Source organism: Macaca mulatta, chromosome X, assembly GCF_049350105.2.
Source record: "Macaca mulatta isolate MMU2019108-1 chromosome X, T2T-MMU8v2.0, whole genome shotgun sequence".
Classification (NCBI taxonomy): Eukaryota; Metazoa; Chordata; class Mammalia; order Primates; family Cercopithecidae; genus Macaca; species Macaca mulatta.
The window spans coordinates 18,714,131-18,731,897 of record NC_133426.1 but is presented as its reverse complement, the minus strand read 5'-3'; the positions used below and the strand labels follow the sequence as shown (position 1 = coordinate 18,731,897).

At 43.3% G+C, this 17,767-nt stretch overlaps 1 protein-coding gene and 1 long non-coding RNA gene across 14 annotated transcripts in view; one reads left to right on the top strand and one right to left on the bottom strand.

Annotated features, from left to right (window-relative positions):
- The window catches only part of LOC106995167 (uncharacterized), a 65,650-nt gene extending 61,189 nt beyond the window's left edge, over positions 1-4,461 (bottom strand). The window contains exon 1 of the long non-coding RNA XR_001441923.3: positions 4,258-4,461. This is a non-coding gene — a long non-coding RNA (uncharacterized LOC106995167). The remainder of the gene's footprint in view (positions 1-4,257) is intronic.
- Positions 3,936-17,767, top strand: part of PHKA2 (phosphorylase kinase regulatory subunit alpha 2) — a 90,790-nt gene continuing 76,958 nt past the window's right edge. For 8 of the 13 annotated variants that reach the window (XR_013413221.1, XR_003725983.2, XR_013413220.1 and 5 more), the window contains exon 1: positions 3,936-5,053. Coding sequence is in view for 4 of the 13 variants with exons in the window: in XM_015127030.3 (XP_014982516.2) it covers positions 4,976-5,053 (78 nt within the window). In the remaining 9 variants the exon portion in view is untranslated. The remainder of the gene's footprint in view (positions 5,054-17,767) is intronic. The other 5 variants (XM_077989611.1, XM_077989610.1, XM_077989608.1 and 2 more) reach the window with 2 other exon arrangements.

Genomic DNA, 17,767 nt, shown 5'->3' with positions numbered 1-17,767 from the left:
CTCTTAAGAAAACACACATAACAGTAACATCTTTTGGAAAACAGCAGGTACCCTGTGACTGTTAAATTAGAGCAAGGGTTGTTCTGTCTCATGAGATCAGTTTCTGAGGTCTCCTTTCCATTTTCCCATTACTCTTTCAAGATTATCTCTTCAACACATTGACTTTGGCCTGTAGGCAATGTACAAGACCCAATTCAGATCTCATCCAAGTATCTGCTTCTTCAGTGTCAAACAGGACTACTGAAAAGTGAGAACAGGATTTGGGATTTCTGCATTGCTGGTTAGCATGTGGGATCCCCAAATATGGGAAGCTGACCTCACCCTTGCCAGGGTCTCTGAGCAATCTCTTCTTCCAAGGTCCTCAGCTCCCACAAAGATGCCGAGTACTAAATTCATAAGGAAGATGTGAGATCTTCTAGATTGAGGGAGGGGTGAGACCTCAGAAATCAATCCCCCAAAACAGATTATATAACCAAAATATACATAAAAGGATGCACAATGTCCAGTATCCTTTAGGTCCCACCCCCTTATTTTTCCTATTGTGTCTCTGCTGTGGTCCTTAAGCTGAATTCTCTCATCTATTTTTCTTACTTTACACAGACATACGGCAGGACAGAGAGTGTTTCTGAGAAGCATCCTCCTTTGGGTTTAAGATTGATCCCACGATCTGAGACACTATTGTAAGGAAACAGAGGTGGTGCCAATATTAGGAGGCAAGGAGTGTCAGGGCAGAGGCCAGTATTTAAAGAAGTATTTCCTCAAAATATTGGAGTAGTTTTGGTTTTGTTTGTTTGTTTGTTTGTTTTCCTCAAAACACACTGCAGTCATTAACCCCACAAAGGAAGTCTGCTGACTTCAGTGAGCAGCATCATGATCGTTCTTACAGAAAATGGTGAAGCAAGTCAGGCAAGCACCTGTAGTCCCAGCTACTTGGGAGGCCGAGGCAGGAGGATCGCTTGAGCCAGGGAGTTTGAGTCCATCCTGGACAACATAGAAAGACCTCGTGTCTTCAAAACAAACAAACAAAAAACGGTGAAACAGCTTAACTTGGGATACTGGGTGTGTCTAACGAGGTCAGCTAGGAGTCAGTCAGTTTGTTGAAGGCCATTTAGATGAAGATCTAATTTACTGCATAACCAATTCACAGAGTGGACTTGTTTGGTGTCATTTTGTCTCCATAAGAGCATTTTAAGGACTATTTAGTTTGTCTTTGTCTCTGCTCCTTGCTGTTCTAGTTGGAGTCCAAAGGACAGGAAAAAGGAAAGACTGGGTAGGCATAAGAAGAACATAATCTTCAATTTGAAGAATTCTTATCAGTATATACTTTTTTTTTTTTGAGACAGAGTCTTGGTTTGTCACCCAGGCTGGAGTGCAATGGTACAATCTTGGCTCACTGCACCCTCCACTTCCTGGGTTCAAGCGATTCTCCTGCCTCAGCCTCTCGAGTGGCTGGAATTACAGGCGCCTGCCACCATGCCCGGCTAATTTTTGTATTTTTTGTAGAGAGAGGGTTTCACCATATTGGCCAGGCTGGTCTTGAACTCCTGGCCTCAAGTGATCCACCAGCCTCAGCCTCCAAAAGTGCTGGGATTACAGGTGTGAGCCTCCGCGCCTGGCCAGTATATACTTTTTTCTTTTCATGTTAATCTCCAGGTACAGCATCAAGAAGTCAGAGCAGGCAAAAATGGAATATATGTTCTTTTAGAATATATTCTTTTAAATATATTCCTCACTGTAAAGAAATCTTATGTTCCCTGGTGTTTCCTCTCTTTATCTCTCAGTCTCAAACGAGCTACAGGAAGCTGGAGCAGAGACAAATTCCACATTCTTTAAAATGTAATGAAAAAATGATTTCCAGTCAACTAAATTATCATATAAATAACTAAATTTGGTGAATTGGTCATTTTCAACAAACTCATTCAGATTTGACCCTTTGGGTCAAAGATGGAGTGATTTTCTTTAGAGCCAAAGACCTGAACCCTACAAGAGAAATATTTATTGGTTTCCACCTTGGATGTTAACACGGGGCTCTCTAGAAACTACCTGGACTGAAGCCTCTGTGGCAGGATGATGGCAGATCCTCTGGTTAGGGTCAGAAAAATCATACGTGGTGCTACCCCAGGGTCCAGTTCTGGGTTTTCATCTTCATGGAGATCACGAATCAGCTTCAGAAACAATAACATTCCCTATCATTATACTATATCTGATTCTTGACAAATATTTGAGAAATGGCTTGCAGACAAATTTCTATTGGGTGATAACCAGAGAATGGCTTCATGGATATGGGGACCAAGATATGGAGGTTTTGTACCTCAAGGATATGAGGATACTAAAATATGAGACTGATTTATTATATAGCACAGCTTACTGGTCCAAAATGAATCACTAAAATTTGCTTCGAAATTTAAAAGCTAAAACGGAGTAGCCTTCCTTCTTGGTTTTATCCCAGAATTTTGAGCTTATTGAAGAACATAGCTTAGATGTTGCTATGCAATCGTATAGACCAAAACCTAAGCATGTAGACTGCCTATACACCAAAAGGGGTGCATGTGTATATAGCAGAATTAGCAAAGAATGAAGTCAAGAAACTGAAAATATTTCTATACTAGGTGGAAATGCCAGATAAGGAGCAAAGATCAGTTATTTCCCGTATGGCTGCAAAATCAACTCCTAAAGAAGGACCCAATGGAAACAAAAGCCACAATGAAAAGAAGCAATGATCCCAGCTTTTAGATACAGATAAATACATGAAAATTCTAGCAAGAGTACATACTCAGATTCCAAAACATTTAGTGATGATAACAATGTCTAGTTTTATTCACCCCTAGACCACAGCAAATTCTTCATGGAGGCACATCACATGGATCGCTGCATAATTCAAGAGCCAATATTAAGAAAACAAAGTATTATATGAAGTAATATGTGAGCTGATGAGGGGTTTGGCGCTTTAGTTGAGTGACAGAGTAAAGCCATAGATTTATGTTCTGGAATATCTAACATAAACTTGGTCAAGGACCAAACATAAGGGAATGCAGCTAAGCAGGACTGATTTCATTTACTCATGCGAGCAACATTAATTGAGCTCCAACTATACGCTCAACACTGTACCAGGCATGGTAGGAGATACCAAAAGACTGTTTCAATGAATAACGTACATTCCAATTAGGAAAATATGCCTCATCCACACGTGAAAACACAAATAACAACAGGAGGCAATACATTGTGGCCAAGTGACAACGAAATTAGTATGATTTATTAAGTATTTTTCTACTAGCCAGGCTTGTGCTAAATGCTTTATATTCATCCTCTTGATCTTAAGTCATCCTGTGAGGTAGGTGCTATGATTATCCCCATTTTACAGATGAGAACACTGAAGTTCAAACATGTAAAACGGGATGCAAAAGGTCATACCACTTGTAAATGGCAGAACTGACATTTGAACTCAAATTGAACTGACTCTGAGTCTTAAGCTCTTACTAAACAAATGGCTATAGAAATTCAGAAAATGGGGAAGGCTAATAGACGAGCTGAGCTGGCCGTTAAGGGAAAGATAGGCTTCAGTTAGTCAAGGAGGAGGAGGAAGAGCCGAAGGGGTCAAGCATAGAGTAAATGCATGGAGACTGGCAAAGAGCTTGCGGAAACAATGATTACATTAGTCTAGCTGTCCAGTGAATTCCTCTGTGGGCCAGATATTGGTGGACAATGAATACCAGGTCGAAGATTGTGAACTGTGGGTTATCAGCAGCCACGAAACATTATAACGAATGCCAAGTTTCAAGCTGTAGACTTGTGGGAGATGAACTGCGAACCTGCTGGGGGAAGCGGCGCCCAGGTGGCTAGGGGCGGGGTCACAGGCGCCAGAGGTGTCACTGGGGCACCTCTCCGGGCCTTCCCCCTTTTTCTTCCGGGCTGGGTCCCGCTACTCCAGTTCCGCTAGGCGGCGGAGACGGGGCCAGGGGCGGGACTACAATCTTGACCCTCAGAGGGGTGCCCAGGCGGCCGCGGTGGGCGGCCCTCTTTCTCCGGCCTCGGGTGGGATTGGCACCCGTCTCGGGGGGCTCCTCACTACCACGCAGGGAAGCCAACTCTTTCCCCGCCCGGAGCCGGGTTCCCCTAGACTCCTGCGGGCCGCCTCCTTTTTCGTCCCCCCACGAGGCCGTGACTCTGAGGGTTCCGCTCTGCGGCGGAGGCGGGGCCGGGGGTGTGGGCGGGGCCGTGGGGGTCGTTCCAGGGCGCGGGGCGGGGCCACCTCCTTACCTGTGCCCCCCAGGGCTCCAAAGGTTCCACTCTGCGGCGGGGGCGGGGGCGGGTCCGGAGGGCGGGTTCAAGGCGCCCAGGTGGCCGCGACGGAAGGGCTTGTTTCTCTGGCCTAGGCTGTGGTTGGCAGCCGGCCGGGGAGAGAAGGGAGTCAGGGAGGCAACCTGGTTCCCGCCCGTTGCTGATTTCGCAGCTGCTCTCCCGGGCCGCCCCCTTTTCCTTCCCTCAGGCCACTACTTGGAGGGTTCCGCTCCGCGGCGGGGGCGGAGCCAGGGGCGGGGCTGAGCGCGGCCTGGGCGGGCTACCCGGCGGCTGGGGTGGGCGGGCGTCTTCTTCCCGCCCGAGGGACCTCCTCGCGACCGCCGGGACGTAAAAGGGGCTCGGCAGGGGCGTCCTCGCCCCACGCCCGAACCCGGTTTCCCGCTGCTCCCGCGAGCGTCGGGAGCCCAGCAGGCCTGGCCGAGGCGGGACCTTCATCGCTCCAGCCCCCGTCCCCGCCCCCGCGCCTCCCCACCGCGCGAAGCTCTGGTTGGCTTGCTTTCCGACCGGACTTAGGGGCTAGCGTTTAGAAAAGTCTCGACCTCCTCCGGCCCGGTCCCATCCCGAGAACTGTCTAAGGCTGTGAGTGTCCGGGAACCAGACCCGCTTGGAGGCCTCAGCCCCGACGTCCCGCACCCACGCGGCAGATCGGGCACTACGGCCCGGGAGCGTCTGGGAGATGCGGAGCAGGAGCAATTCCGGGGTCCGCTTGGACGGGTACGCGCGGCTGGTGCAGCAAACCATCCTGTGTTACCAGGTAAGGAGGGACCGCCCCACAGGGAACGCGTGGAACTGCCCTCTCGTGTCACTCATTCTCCTCCCCAGGCCTCTGGCCCTCTTGTGACCTGAGACCTTGCAATTAAGAGTTTGCTACTTGAATCTAGTCCTTGCTAGCCAGTGATTACCACCCCATTACCACGCCGTTCTCCTTAAGATTCAGGGGACCTAACTGTTGCTACGGCTACTTTTCACAGAATTCTTTGGCCATTGTTCAGGATGAGAATGAGCCTCCTCCGTGCCCGGGGTCCAAACTGCCTGTTTTTGCATTGACTGTGCTTTTTTTGGACGAGAAAATAAGTTTGTGTGGGGGGGGGGGTGGGGCGGTTGGACAGACTACACTGAATGAGAACAGTAGACAGGAGTGAAGAAGCTCCTGAAGTTTACGCAGGGCTCTGCAGTGTGGGGAGACAGCTACTGTCCCTCCCATGAGCTGCCTTGGTAGAGACCCACCTGGAAGGCCCTTTGGGGCTACTTTGGTTGCTATTTTACAGATGAGAAAATTGTGAGGCCAGAAAGGTCACTGCATGTAGCAGGTCAGACCCAAAGGCTCCCAAACTCACAGGATCCTATGACACTGCTCATGTGGTCCGAAGTATGAATATGCCTGCTATGCTTTGTATTCCTGGGCCAAAATTATATGTGGGTCCATCAGTGTAAGACCACTGAACTATTTTTATTCCTAGTGAAGACAGCAGCTATGTTTCTTGCCCTCAATCAACAGCAACTATTTATAGGGCCTTCAAAGTCAACGAAGGCAGTGGCATTCAGGGGTTAGAGGCCTGACCTGCAAGTTGGGAGCCATGGTCATTTCCAAGGCACTGACCGTTTTCCCTTCTTAGCTAATTTCTTAGCCTTGTTTCCTCAAGAAATATTTGTGGTGTATCTGTTATACGCAAGGCACTCTACAAAGTGCTGGGGTTACAAAGAATAAATGATCGTAGTGCAGTAACATTTATGCATAGGGTATAGGTCCAAAGTCCTTTATCTGTTTTCTTTGTTGTTGTTTGTTTGTTTGTTTTTGAGACAGGGTCTCACTCTGTCGCCCAGGCTGGAGTGCAGTGGTGCGATCTCGGCTCACTGCAACCTCTGCCTCTCGGGTTCAAGCAACTCTCCTGCCTCAGCCTCCCGAGTAGCTGGGACTACAGGCGTGCGCCACCACGCCCAGCTAATTTTTGCATTTTTAGTACTGACGGGGTTTCACTGCGTTGGCCAGGCCGGTGTTGACCTCCTGACCTCAAGTCATCCTCTCACCACGGCCTCCCAAAAGTGCTGGGATTACAGGCATGAGCCACTGCACCTGGCCTCAGAGTCCATTATCTGAAACCCTTTGGACCAGTTGTAGTTTGCCCATCAGAAATGTTTGGCTTTTAGAAAGGTAATATGTGTACAACGTACTATATATGCCATAATAACTGCAGCCAGATCTGGGCAGCACCCCTTCATCAAACAGGTTATTACTTCCACATCAGAATATGAATATTCACATAATTTCAGTAAATGCTGAAAAGAGTTTCGCATTAGTTCGGCTCATCTTTTGCCACCAAAAGAGCTTGCTGCAAACTTACGAAAACACTTTAAATTTTCAGAGCTTGAGATTGCACATGAAGGATGATGCTCTTTATTTTGGGAACTTTGAGGAAGGACCCCTCACCCGGTTTGTGGGAGCAGGAGAGGAGTCCTGGGAGAGATGATGTTCAAGTTGAGAGTGGGAGAAGAAGTAGGCAGGCAAATGAAGGTCATTTTTCCCCTTCCTCCTTGGAGTATATTCTAATTACATCTATAAAGTGTTTTAAAATCCAAGTTGAAAAACCTTTCCCTTCATGACTGTGATGGAGGGGGCTTTAAGGATTGCTGATGAAGCTTAGTTCTTTTGTCAGACCTGGGTTTGAATCCTCTGCTCTGCCTTGAATGACGTGTGTGATCTTTCTTGATCCCTTCTGAGTCCATGCCCTCATCTGTAAAGTGAGGATAATAACACTTGCTTCCACTGAGTGTTTCTAAGGAAAAAATTAGTGCCTACTACCTTGTCTGGCACCTACTGGGCAGCAGTAAATAATGGGTGCTCTTGGTGGTGTCATGACTTTGATAGAGACCACATGTTTGTGCCCAGGCCTCATGGTCCTTGCAGGAGTACTCTGGCTCATGGTGCGCCCTTTCCTGAAGGTCCTGCTACAGCTCCTCATTCCTTGAGCATAAATATATCTCCCCATTGATGCCAAGAGAGCCTAAGTACAGAGATCTCATCAGTTTCCTTCCTTTGCATCAAGCAGTGGCCAAAGGCATGAAAGGCACCCTTAAGTCCTTGTTGGTAAAAGACTTACTGCAGGACCTGAGCCATCCTAATAACCCAGCTATCTGTCCAGGCTTGCCTTCCCTCAGAAGCGAAAGAATTGTCTTCTCATGAAAGCAAATCTGTGAGATTGGACTTTCCTCCCCAACATTTTAATGATTAAAAAAAAGTTGTGTGAGCCTTTAGTTGTATTTGTTTTGGGGGTAGTTGGTGAGTAACCCTCATGTTTGCCCTCTTTTTCCCTTCCTGTGTCGTCAAGCTCTTCTGACTAACCAGGATACTCCCAGCACAGTTCTGCCGGGTAAATGTCATGCATCCACAAGTGCAGAATTGCACCCATTCACTCCCACAACTAGTGTGCGCAGTTGTAGAGCCCTAACCCATTCAAGGCCTCACCACCTTCTCTGAGTAATCTTAGGCAGGTCCCCTAACTACTCTGGAAAAATGAATGAGCACTTTTATGTTATGCATATTTTACCACAATTTAAAGAAAATGAATGAGCTGCACGAATGGTTTCTAAAGTTTATGCTGTATCTCCCCACCTTCTGTAGATATGTGCAGATGTTTAGGAGGCGTTTTTTTAGTGTCAGCTGGTAACAACTCTGAACTCTGTTTCTGATTTGCTTTTTAAATTGAGATCAATTTACATTGGTTTCATTTGTTAGAAATCATTTTGTGTTAAATATGTCAAGCTAATCAGCTAATCATCATTTGAAGGTGTGGCCTGCCCCGCCACACCTGTGGGTATTTCTCGTCAGGTGGGATGAGAGACTGAGAAAAGAAATAAGACACAGAGGCAAAGTATAGAGAAAGAACAGTGGGCCCAGGAGGCCGGCACTCAGCATACGGAGGACCTGCACCGGCACTGGTCTCTGAGTTCCCTCAGTATTTATTAATTACTAGTTTCAGTATCTCAGCAAGGGGAATGCGGCAGGAGAACAGGGTGATAGTGGGGAGAAGGTCAGCAGGAAAACATGTGAGCAAAGGAATCTGTGTCACAAATAAGTTCAGGTGAAGGTACTATGCCTGGGTGTGCACGTAGGCTAGATTTATGCTTTTCTCCGCCCAAACATCTCAGTGGAGTAAAGAGTAACAGAGCAGCATTGCCGCCAGCGTTATCTCGCCTCCCGCCACAGGGCGGTTTTTCTCCTATCTCAGAATAGAACGAATGTACAATCGGGTTTTATACCGAGGCATTCAGTTCCCAGGGGCAGACAGGAGACAGTGGCCTTCCTCTATCTCAACTGCAAGAGACCTTCCTCTTTTACTAATCCTCCTCAGCACAGACCCTTCATGGGTGTCGGGCTGGGGGATGGTCAGGTCTTGCCCGTCCCACGAGGCCATATCTCAGGCTGTCTCACTGAGGAGAAATCTTGGACAATACCCGGCTTTCCAGGGCAGAGGTCACTGCGACTTTCCACAGTGCATTGTGCCCCTGGTTTATTGAGACTGGAGAATGGCGATAACTTTTACCAAGCATACTGGCCTGTAAACATTTTGTTAACAAGGCACATCCTGCACAGCCCTAGATCCCTTAAACCTTGGTTCCATACAACACATGTTTTTGTGAGCACAAGGCTGGGGCTGAAGTTATGGATTAACAGCATCTCAAGGCAAAACAATTGTTCAGGGTACGAATCAAAATGGAGTTTCTTATGTCTTCCTTTTCTACATAGACACAGTAACAGTCTGATCTCTCTTTTCCCTACAATCATTCTTCCGTTAGAGGCAATAGTTGGCTCACATAATTTCAGTAAAGGCTGAAATTATTAAATTAATTAAATTATTAAATATTAAATAGGAATTATTAAATTAAATTATTAGTTAAGCTAACATCTTAATGAATTCCTTTTCCTGTATCTGTGAAAGAGAAGAACTTTTCCTATTAGTCATTTGCCAAATATGCTTGCTGCTAAATATTATTTGGATCTTTAACGCAAAGAATGAAAGAGTTGTGGTTACAAAATGTCCTTTTGCAGGTTTGCTTTTGTAAATATATACTCTAGGAAGTATCATTAAACATTTGTTGCCTTTAAAAAAAGAAATTTTTAGATTGTTTTGGCTCAGGTAAGAAATATGAACTTTGTACATTTTTTTCACTAACAGCTGTTTGAAGGCTCCTTAATAAAAGTATTAAGTATGAAGTGGTGATAAGAGAATATGGATCAGAAGGAAAAACAATGGTCAAGGCAGTGTTCACTGTAACGACAGATTATTTAGTATAATAAAGCAAATAACTAAGAGACTGGGACAGTAAATACTGTTATTTAATGGCCATGGAATTTAAAATGAGAAAAATGGAATAAATAAAACATGGAGTATGGAACAAATAGTAACAATAATAAAGAGGAATTTGGGAGTTAAAAAAGATATAATTAAGTACTAGAAAATAATAATATGACAGAAGAATAGGAAGAGACTGGAGTGAAAGTGTTTTTTTGTTTTTTTGGTTTTTTTTTGAGACAGTCTTGCTCTGTTGCCCAGGCTGGAGTGCAGTGACATGATCTCAGCTCACTGCAGCCCCCACCTCCTGGGTTCCAGCGATTCTCCTGCCTCAACCTCCGGAGTAGCTGGGATTACAGGTGTGTGCTACCATACCTGGTTAATTTTTGTATTTTAAGTAGAGATGGGGTTTCACCATGCCAGCCTGGTCTTGAACTCCTGACGTCAAGTGATCCACCTGCCTCGGCCTCCCGAAGTGCTGGGATTACAGGCGTGAGCTCCCAGCCAGTAGTGAAAGCATTCTAAGGGCCTTATCCCATTAAGAAGGATGATGAAGGTATTATCATAGCTTTTAAGATAAGAGTTTGTGTTTAAGCATTACCATTAATATATGTGGCATATATAACTTTATTTTCATTTTAATTTTTTTTTGAGATGGAGTTTCACTCTGTCACCCAGGCTGGAGTGCAGCGGTGCGATCTCGGCTCACTACAACCTCTGCCTCTCAGGTTCAAGTGATTCTCCTGCCTCAGCCTCCTGAGTAGCTGGGACTATAGGCGCATGCCGCCACGCCTGGCTATTTTTTTGTATTTTTAGTAGACACGGGCTTTCACCATGTTAGCCAGGATGGTCTCAATCTCCTGACCTCATGATCTGCCCGCCTCGGCCTCCTAAAGTGCTGGGATTATAGGCGTAAGCCACCACGCCCGGCCTCTGTAATATATAATTTTAAAAACGATAGCAGAATAAAGAAAATCTGATCATCTGGCTGAAGGGAGGAAAAGGCTACTGGGGAGGGTAGGAAGTAAATAAAAAAGTGTGGTAAATATAAAGTACAAAATAAGATGCAAATAAATCCAACTACACAGTATTAGTAATCACAGCAAGAGTCTTCCTCATTAGCATAGTGGTGAGTATCTCCACCTGTCACAAGTATGAATGCTGAAATCCGCCAGATAGTAGAAATTATTATTATTATTTTGAGACAGAGTCTTGCTGTCACCCAGGCTGGAGTGCAGTGGCATGATCTTGGCTCACTGCAACCTCTGCCTCCCAAGTTCAAGCAATTTCTCCTGCCTCAGCCTCCCGAGTAGCTGGTATTACAGGCACCATCATGCCCGGCTAATTTTTGTATTTTTAGTAGAGACGGGTTTCGCCATGTTGACCAGGCTGGTCTCGAATTCCATACCTCAGGTGATCTGCCCGTCTTGGCCTCCCAAAGTGCTGGGATTACAGGCGTGAGCCTCTGTACCTGGCCCAGATAATAGAAATTATTTTTTAAAACTTTAAAAGGTGTATGTCATTTGTAAGAGACAAAACCTAAAACATAGGATACTGAGAGGTTGAAAGTAATATAGTGGGACAAGATATACTGAGCAAAACTAACCAAAAATACGTTGATCTATGAATATCAGACCAAGTAGACTTTGAAAATTTTTTAAAATTATATTAGGGATACAGAATGGTATTGCTAGATGACAGAGGGCTAATTCACCAAGAAAAATACAGCAATTTTAAATCTGCAGAATACTAACAACATAGCTTCAAAGTATGTAAAGCAAAATTTGACCTAACTGTAGGAGAAGTTGACAAATCCATAATCATAGTGAGAGTTTTTAAACCCCCTCTCTCAGATACTGTTAGATCAAGCAGAGAAATAATTAGGCCATAGAAAATTGGAGCACTGTAAGAAACAAATTTGATTAAGTACACTTACATAGAATTCCACACTGAACCAATAGAAAATACTTATTTGTTTCAGCTTCACAAGATATATTTTTCAAAAAGTGATGACAGATTAGAATATAAGGGAAATCTCAAAAAAATACTGAAAGATCAACTTTATGCATGCCACATTTTTTTTGGCCAAAATGCAAGAAAATTAGAGAGCAGTAACAAACAATTGCTAATGCCTCCCATGTATGTTTGGAAACTTATCTAGCCTGCTTCTGAATATGTCATGGATTAAAAAAGAAATTATAACAGAAGTTACGAAAGAGTTAGAACTGAATGACAGCAAAAACATTCCAAATAAAAATGTATGGGATTACAGCTAAGGTGGAGTTTGAAATTTATATCCTTACATGTATATATTGGAAAAGAAGGAAGATTTAAAAATTAATAAACTCACAGTTGTGAAAAGAACAGAGTGTATTCAAGAAAATAGAAGAAAGGAAATAATAAGGGTACAAGCAGCAATTAATGTGCTATAAAACAGACAGCAAAGATGGACAAAGTGAAAAGCTGATTTTTTGAAAAGACTGGTAAATAGGCAGACTTCTGGCAGGGTTGGTGAGAGGGATGGGGGGAGGGAGGAGGGACAAATGAACAATACAGGAGTCCCCCTTATTCACAGGCGATACATTCCAGACCCCATGGGTGCCTGAAACCATAGATAGTAGCAACCCTATATATACTATGTTTTTTCCCTGTACATAGATACATATGAGAAAGTTTATAAGTAAGAGATTAAGAAATATAATAAAATTGAACAATTATAACAATATACTGTAATAAAAATTATGTGAATGTGGCCTCTCTCTCTCTCTCAAAGTATTTTATTGTGGGTAGTATTTTCAGACCACAGTTAACCACTAGTAACTGAAATGATAGAAAGCAAAACCAGACAAGGAAGGACTACTATATTAAGAGTGGGCTGTTTTCTAGATAAAGGTTACCAGTGTTAAGAAAAAATTAAATCCTGATTAGACCGGTAACCCTTAAAGAAATGGAATGAGTCCAAAAAGTCCTAGTCCAAGATACTTTTACAGAGAAGGACCAAGGAACATTTAGAGATTGATTTCTTTATGTATCTTGGAAATTAAAGAATTTGGCCCAAGCGCAGTGGCTCACGCATGTAATCCTAGCACTTTGGGAGGCCGAGGCAGGTGGATCACCTGAGGTCAGGAGTTTGAGACCAGCCTGGCCAACATGGTGAAACTCTGTCTCTACTAAAAATTTAAAAATTGACCCGGTGTGGTGGCAGGCAACTGTAATCCTAGCTGTTCGGGAGGCTGAGGCACGAGAATCACCTGAACCCGGGAGGCGGAGGTTGCAGTGAGCTGAGATCATGCCACCGCACTCCAGCCTGGGCGACAGAGTGAGACTTTATCTCAAAAATAAATAAATAAATAAATAAATAAATAATTTGACTTTTATTCTGAGTGAGAAGGGAAGCCCTGAGAGGGTTTTGAGCAGGGGAATGATATCCGAATCATGTTTGAAAAGAATCACTCCATTGGCTGCATGGAATATTTACTGTAGGGGACCACGGGGCAAAGCAGAATGAATGACCCGTTAGGAAGTTTCTGCAGTTGGAGCATGATGACTCAGACAAGGGTTGTTCAAGTGGAGACAGTGTGGAATGGTGAGATTTGGGGTAAATTTCGAAGGTAGAGACAACAGGATTTCATGGTGGAGTGAGTATTGCATTTGTGAAAAAAGAAAAGTCAAGAATGACTTCAAGATTTTAGGCTTAAACAACTGGTAGTATGGAATTACCATTTACTGCAATGGAGAAAATTGTGGGGAAGCAAGTTTGGGGTGGAAGATAGAGTTTTATTAAGTTTGAGATGTCTGTTAGGCATCTGTATTAGTCCGTTTTCATGCTACTGATAAAGACATGCCTGAGACTGGGCAGTTTACAAAAAAAAAGAGATTTAATTGGACTTACAGTTCCACGTGGCTGGGGAAGCCTCACAATCATGGCGGAAGACAAGGAGGAGCAAGTCACATCTTATGTGGATGGCAGCAGGCAGAGAGGAGTGCTTGTGCAGAAAAACTCCGCTTTTTATACCATCAGATCTCGTGAGACTTACTATACGAGTACAGCGTGGGAAAGACCTGCCCCCATGATTCAGTTACCTCCCACCAGGACCCTCCCACAACATGTGGGAATTGTGGGAGTACAATTCAAGATGAGATTTAGGTGAGGACACAGAGCCAAATCATATCAGTATCCAAGTAGAAATGATAAGTAGGCAGCTGAATATGTGAGTCTAGAAGTTAGGGGAGAGGTCTGGGCTGGAGACAGAAATGTGGGAGTCATTGGTATATGTGTGGAGGTTAAAAGACCCTGAGATGAGACGAGATCACAGGAACAAGTACAGACAGAAAAGAGATGAGGTTCAAAGAGGAGACCCCCGAAAATGAAGAGATCCAGATTATGAGGGGGAGGTGCTGCCAAGGGGGACGAGAAGAAGCCATCAGGGAAGTAGCAGGAAAAGCAACCAAGGGTCAGTGTCCCCCCAAAGTCCTATGTTGAAGCCCTAATCTCAAGGTGATGGCATTAGGAGGTGGGGCCTTTGGGAGATGATTAGGTCATAAGGGTAGGGTCCTGATGAATGGGAATAATGCCATTCTAAGAAGAGACACAAAAGATGATTCTCCTCACCACTACCATGTGAGCTCACAGCAAGAAGGTGGCCGTCTGCAAGCCAGGAGGAGGGCCCTCACTAGAACTTGACCCTGCTGGCACCCTGGTCTCAGATTTCCTAGCCTCCAGTAATTGCAAGAAATATATTTCTGTTGTTTAGGCCACCCAGTCTATGGTATTTTGTTAAAACCACCCAAACTGACTAAGATAGAAGTCAGGAAGGTGATTCAAGGAGGAGGAAGTAATCAGATGAGTAAAAGGCTAATAATGAGACAAGGTCAAGTAGCATCAAGACTAAGAGTTGACCATTAGATTTGGGGATGTGGAAGTTATTGGTGACCATGTCCAACAGTCTATATGGAGTGTAAGACACAAAAATTGGGCAAATTGGACTCAAGAGAGAAGGAAAGGACAGAAACTGAAGATTCTGAATTTAAACAGTTCTTCTGAAGGGTTCTACTGTAAATAAGAGCAGTGGTTGGGTGGAGATATGGGGTTGGGAGGGTTTTTTTAATGTGAGAAATTATGTATCTGGTGGGAATGATCTAGTAGACAGGGGAAAACTGATAATGCAAGAAGCAAAGTCCTGGCATGCATGAGAACAGGTAGATTGTAGCATATATATTGCAGGTGACCTTAGAGAGGAGCACAGATAGCTCATCCATCAAAACAAGAGGGAAACAGGGCGCATTGGCACCATGTTCCCTTTTGATTGCTTCTGCCTTCTCAGCAAAATGTGAAGCACGATCACTAGCTGAGAGTGAGGATGGGGAGGAGTTATTGGAGGTTTGAGAGAGAAGGTACGAAGCAGTCTTTTAGGAGAAAAAGGGAATGAATGAACAAGGGATTTCTAGACAATCGTTGGACAGCATTAAGGGTCATTAATTTAAAGGGAGTTCAGTCAGCGTGGCTGTGTATTTTTCTCCAGCCACATTCAGCTGCATGAGTGCACCCTCAGAGTTGGCAGAGGCAGATTTAGCCAGAGCTGGCATTTTGCCCAGTGGGTACAGTGACTCCATTGTTGTTGACAGAGGGGCAAGGGATTAACAGATAATCCCTATCTTAAACTGTTTCAGATAAAAGATAAAGAGAGACAGCTCTCAACTCCTTTCAGATGGCCAATACCCCATGATACCATAGTCAAACAAGGCATGTAAAACATAAAACTTACAGAGGAAATTCACTTATGAATATTGATATTTAATACATGAAGTGAAATACTAAGAAAATGAATCAAGCAGTGTGTATAAAAAACATCATGATCAGGTGTGGTTTATCCACCAAATACAAGGAAATTTACTATAAAATCTATTAATGTATTTTTACCACATTAATAAATTAAAGAAGAAAAACAGTGTGATCATCTCAATAGATGTAGAAAAGCATTTGACAAAATTCAGTATCCATTAATGATTTTAAAAGCACCTCTTAAGGCCAGGCGCGGTGGCTCACACCTGTAATCCCAGCATTTTGGGAGGCCGAGGCGGATGGATCACCTGAGGTCAGGAGTTTGAGACCAGCCTGGCCAACATGGTGAAACCCTGTCTCTACTAAAAATACAAAAATTAGGGTGTGGTGTTGGGCACCTGTAATCCCAGCTACTTGGGAGACTGAGGCAGGAGAATCACTTGAACCCGGGAGGTGAAGGTTGCAGTGAGCCAAGATCATGCTACTACACTCCAGCTTGGGTGAAGAGTGAGACCCCGTCTCAGAAAAAGCACCTCTTAGACAATGAGGCATACACTCGAATTTTATTATCTTGATAAAGGGTAATGTGAAAATAAATCTACAAACCTCGTAAGTAATGTATTGGGGAAAGATTTAAAGTCAAGAACTTTAAGGATCCCCACCATCACCCCCTCTCTTCAGCATTGTAATTGTGCCCCCATGTAACAGACATGAAAAGGAAATAAGAATCATGGAGATTATTATTTGCAGAAAAAAGTGCTACAGAAAACCCAAAGCGAGTGGAACTAGAGTTTTCCATTTTTCAAGCAAGTTTGCCACATATAAGATCCATATGCAGTAATGAAGGTACCCCTTTACGGCAGCCGCAAACAATTCGTAAATGTTATCATTTCTTAGAAAAGCATTCACAGTAGCAACGAAAACTGTTGAATAAATCTAATGCAAGGGCTAGACATGCCTGGAGAAAGTTTTAAAGCTCTATTGAGGGACATAAAAGAAGACAAATATGAGGAGAGACACAGCATGTTCTTGAATGGGAAGATTCAGTGTTGTAAAGATATATTCTCCCCAAATTAATGTAGAAATTCAGTGGACTGCCAATCCAAACCCAAAGAGACTTTTTCAGGGAAATTGATCCTAAAAGTCACATGCTATAGTAAGGGGCCAAGAATAGCCAAGACACATTTTAAATAGAAGAGAGGAAGGAATGCCTTACCAGATTTCAAAACATAAATCTAAGGTCATTAAAATTGTGTGATATTGGCACAGAAGCAGACAAATAGACCAGTGGAAAAGAAGACGACCTCAGGAACAGAAAGGATAGATTATTCAATAAAAAATGTTAGGACAATTGGTTGTCTATATGGAAAAAAAGAAATTCTTTCTCTTAGACCATACACAAGAATAAATTCTAGAGAGAATAAAGACCTAAATATGAAAAGCAAAGCTATAAAACTTAAAATAGAACACTTTTATGATCTTGAGACAGGAAATGATTTCTTAAACTAAGAAAATAAAAATAATCATAAATCATAAAATAAATTGATAATTCAACTATATGCAAAAGCAAAACCTCTTATGACAAGAAGTTTATCTAAACAAGGCTAAGAGATGAACTACAGAATGGGAAAGATTTTTGAATCACGTCTTGGAAGCAGATCTTCTGCCCTAGTCAAGCTCTCAGATGACTGCAGCCCTGGCCAACATCTTGACTGAAACTTTATGAGAGGCTTTGAGCCAGACCCACCCAGTTAAAGCTGCTTCTGAATTGCTGACCCACAGAAACTGTGAGAGATAATAGAGGTTTATTGGTTTTAAGTTACCAAGTTTTTGAATTACTTGTTATTTAGCAATATATAACTAATACAAAAGCTTAATCCTAAGAGAGTCCTTAGAGAGTCAGCCATTTATATAATTGATTGGATTCAAGTTTCCATCTTAGTTGAGTGCTTGTTTGATGAGATAGCAGGTACCATCATTGTTTAGCTTCTGGGTTTGTAAATAATTCTCTTTTCATTACAAAGAGAAGGGATTTGCAACATAGTACCAGAATAACCAAAAAATATTTTAAATCCAGTTGACGTATTTCACTGTATCCCTTTAAGTTGATTCCCTTCATCATTTATAGTAGTTTTATGTATTTCTATAGTAATATTGTATTCTACAATGTAAACAAGCAGTGTGCAGAGGAGAAAGCTAATAAACGGGCTAAACGATGGCTCAACTTCACTAGCAATCTGAAAAAGTAAAGCAAATTAAAACAAATTCAGACTTACAGATGGCAACAATATTAAAGCATAATTCTAAGTGTTGGTAAGGTTATGAAACAGAGGTAAGTGTCATGTATCACTCACGAGAAGATGTATTAGTTAAGGTAGGCTAACTGCTGTGACAA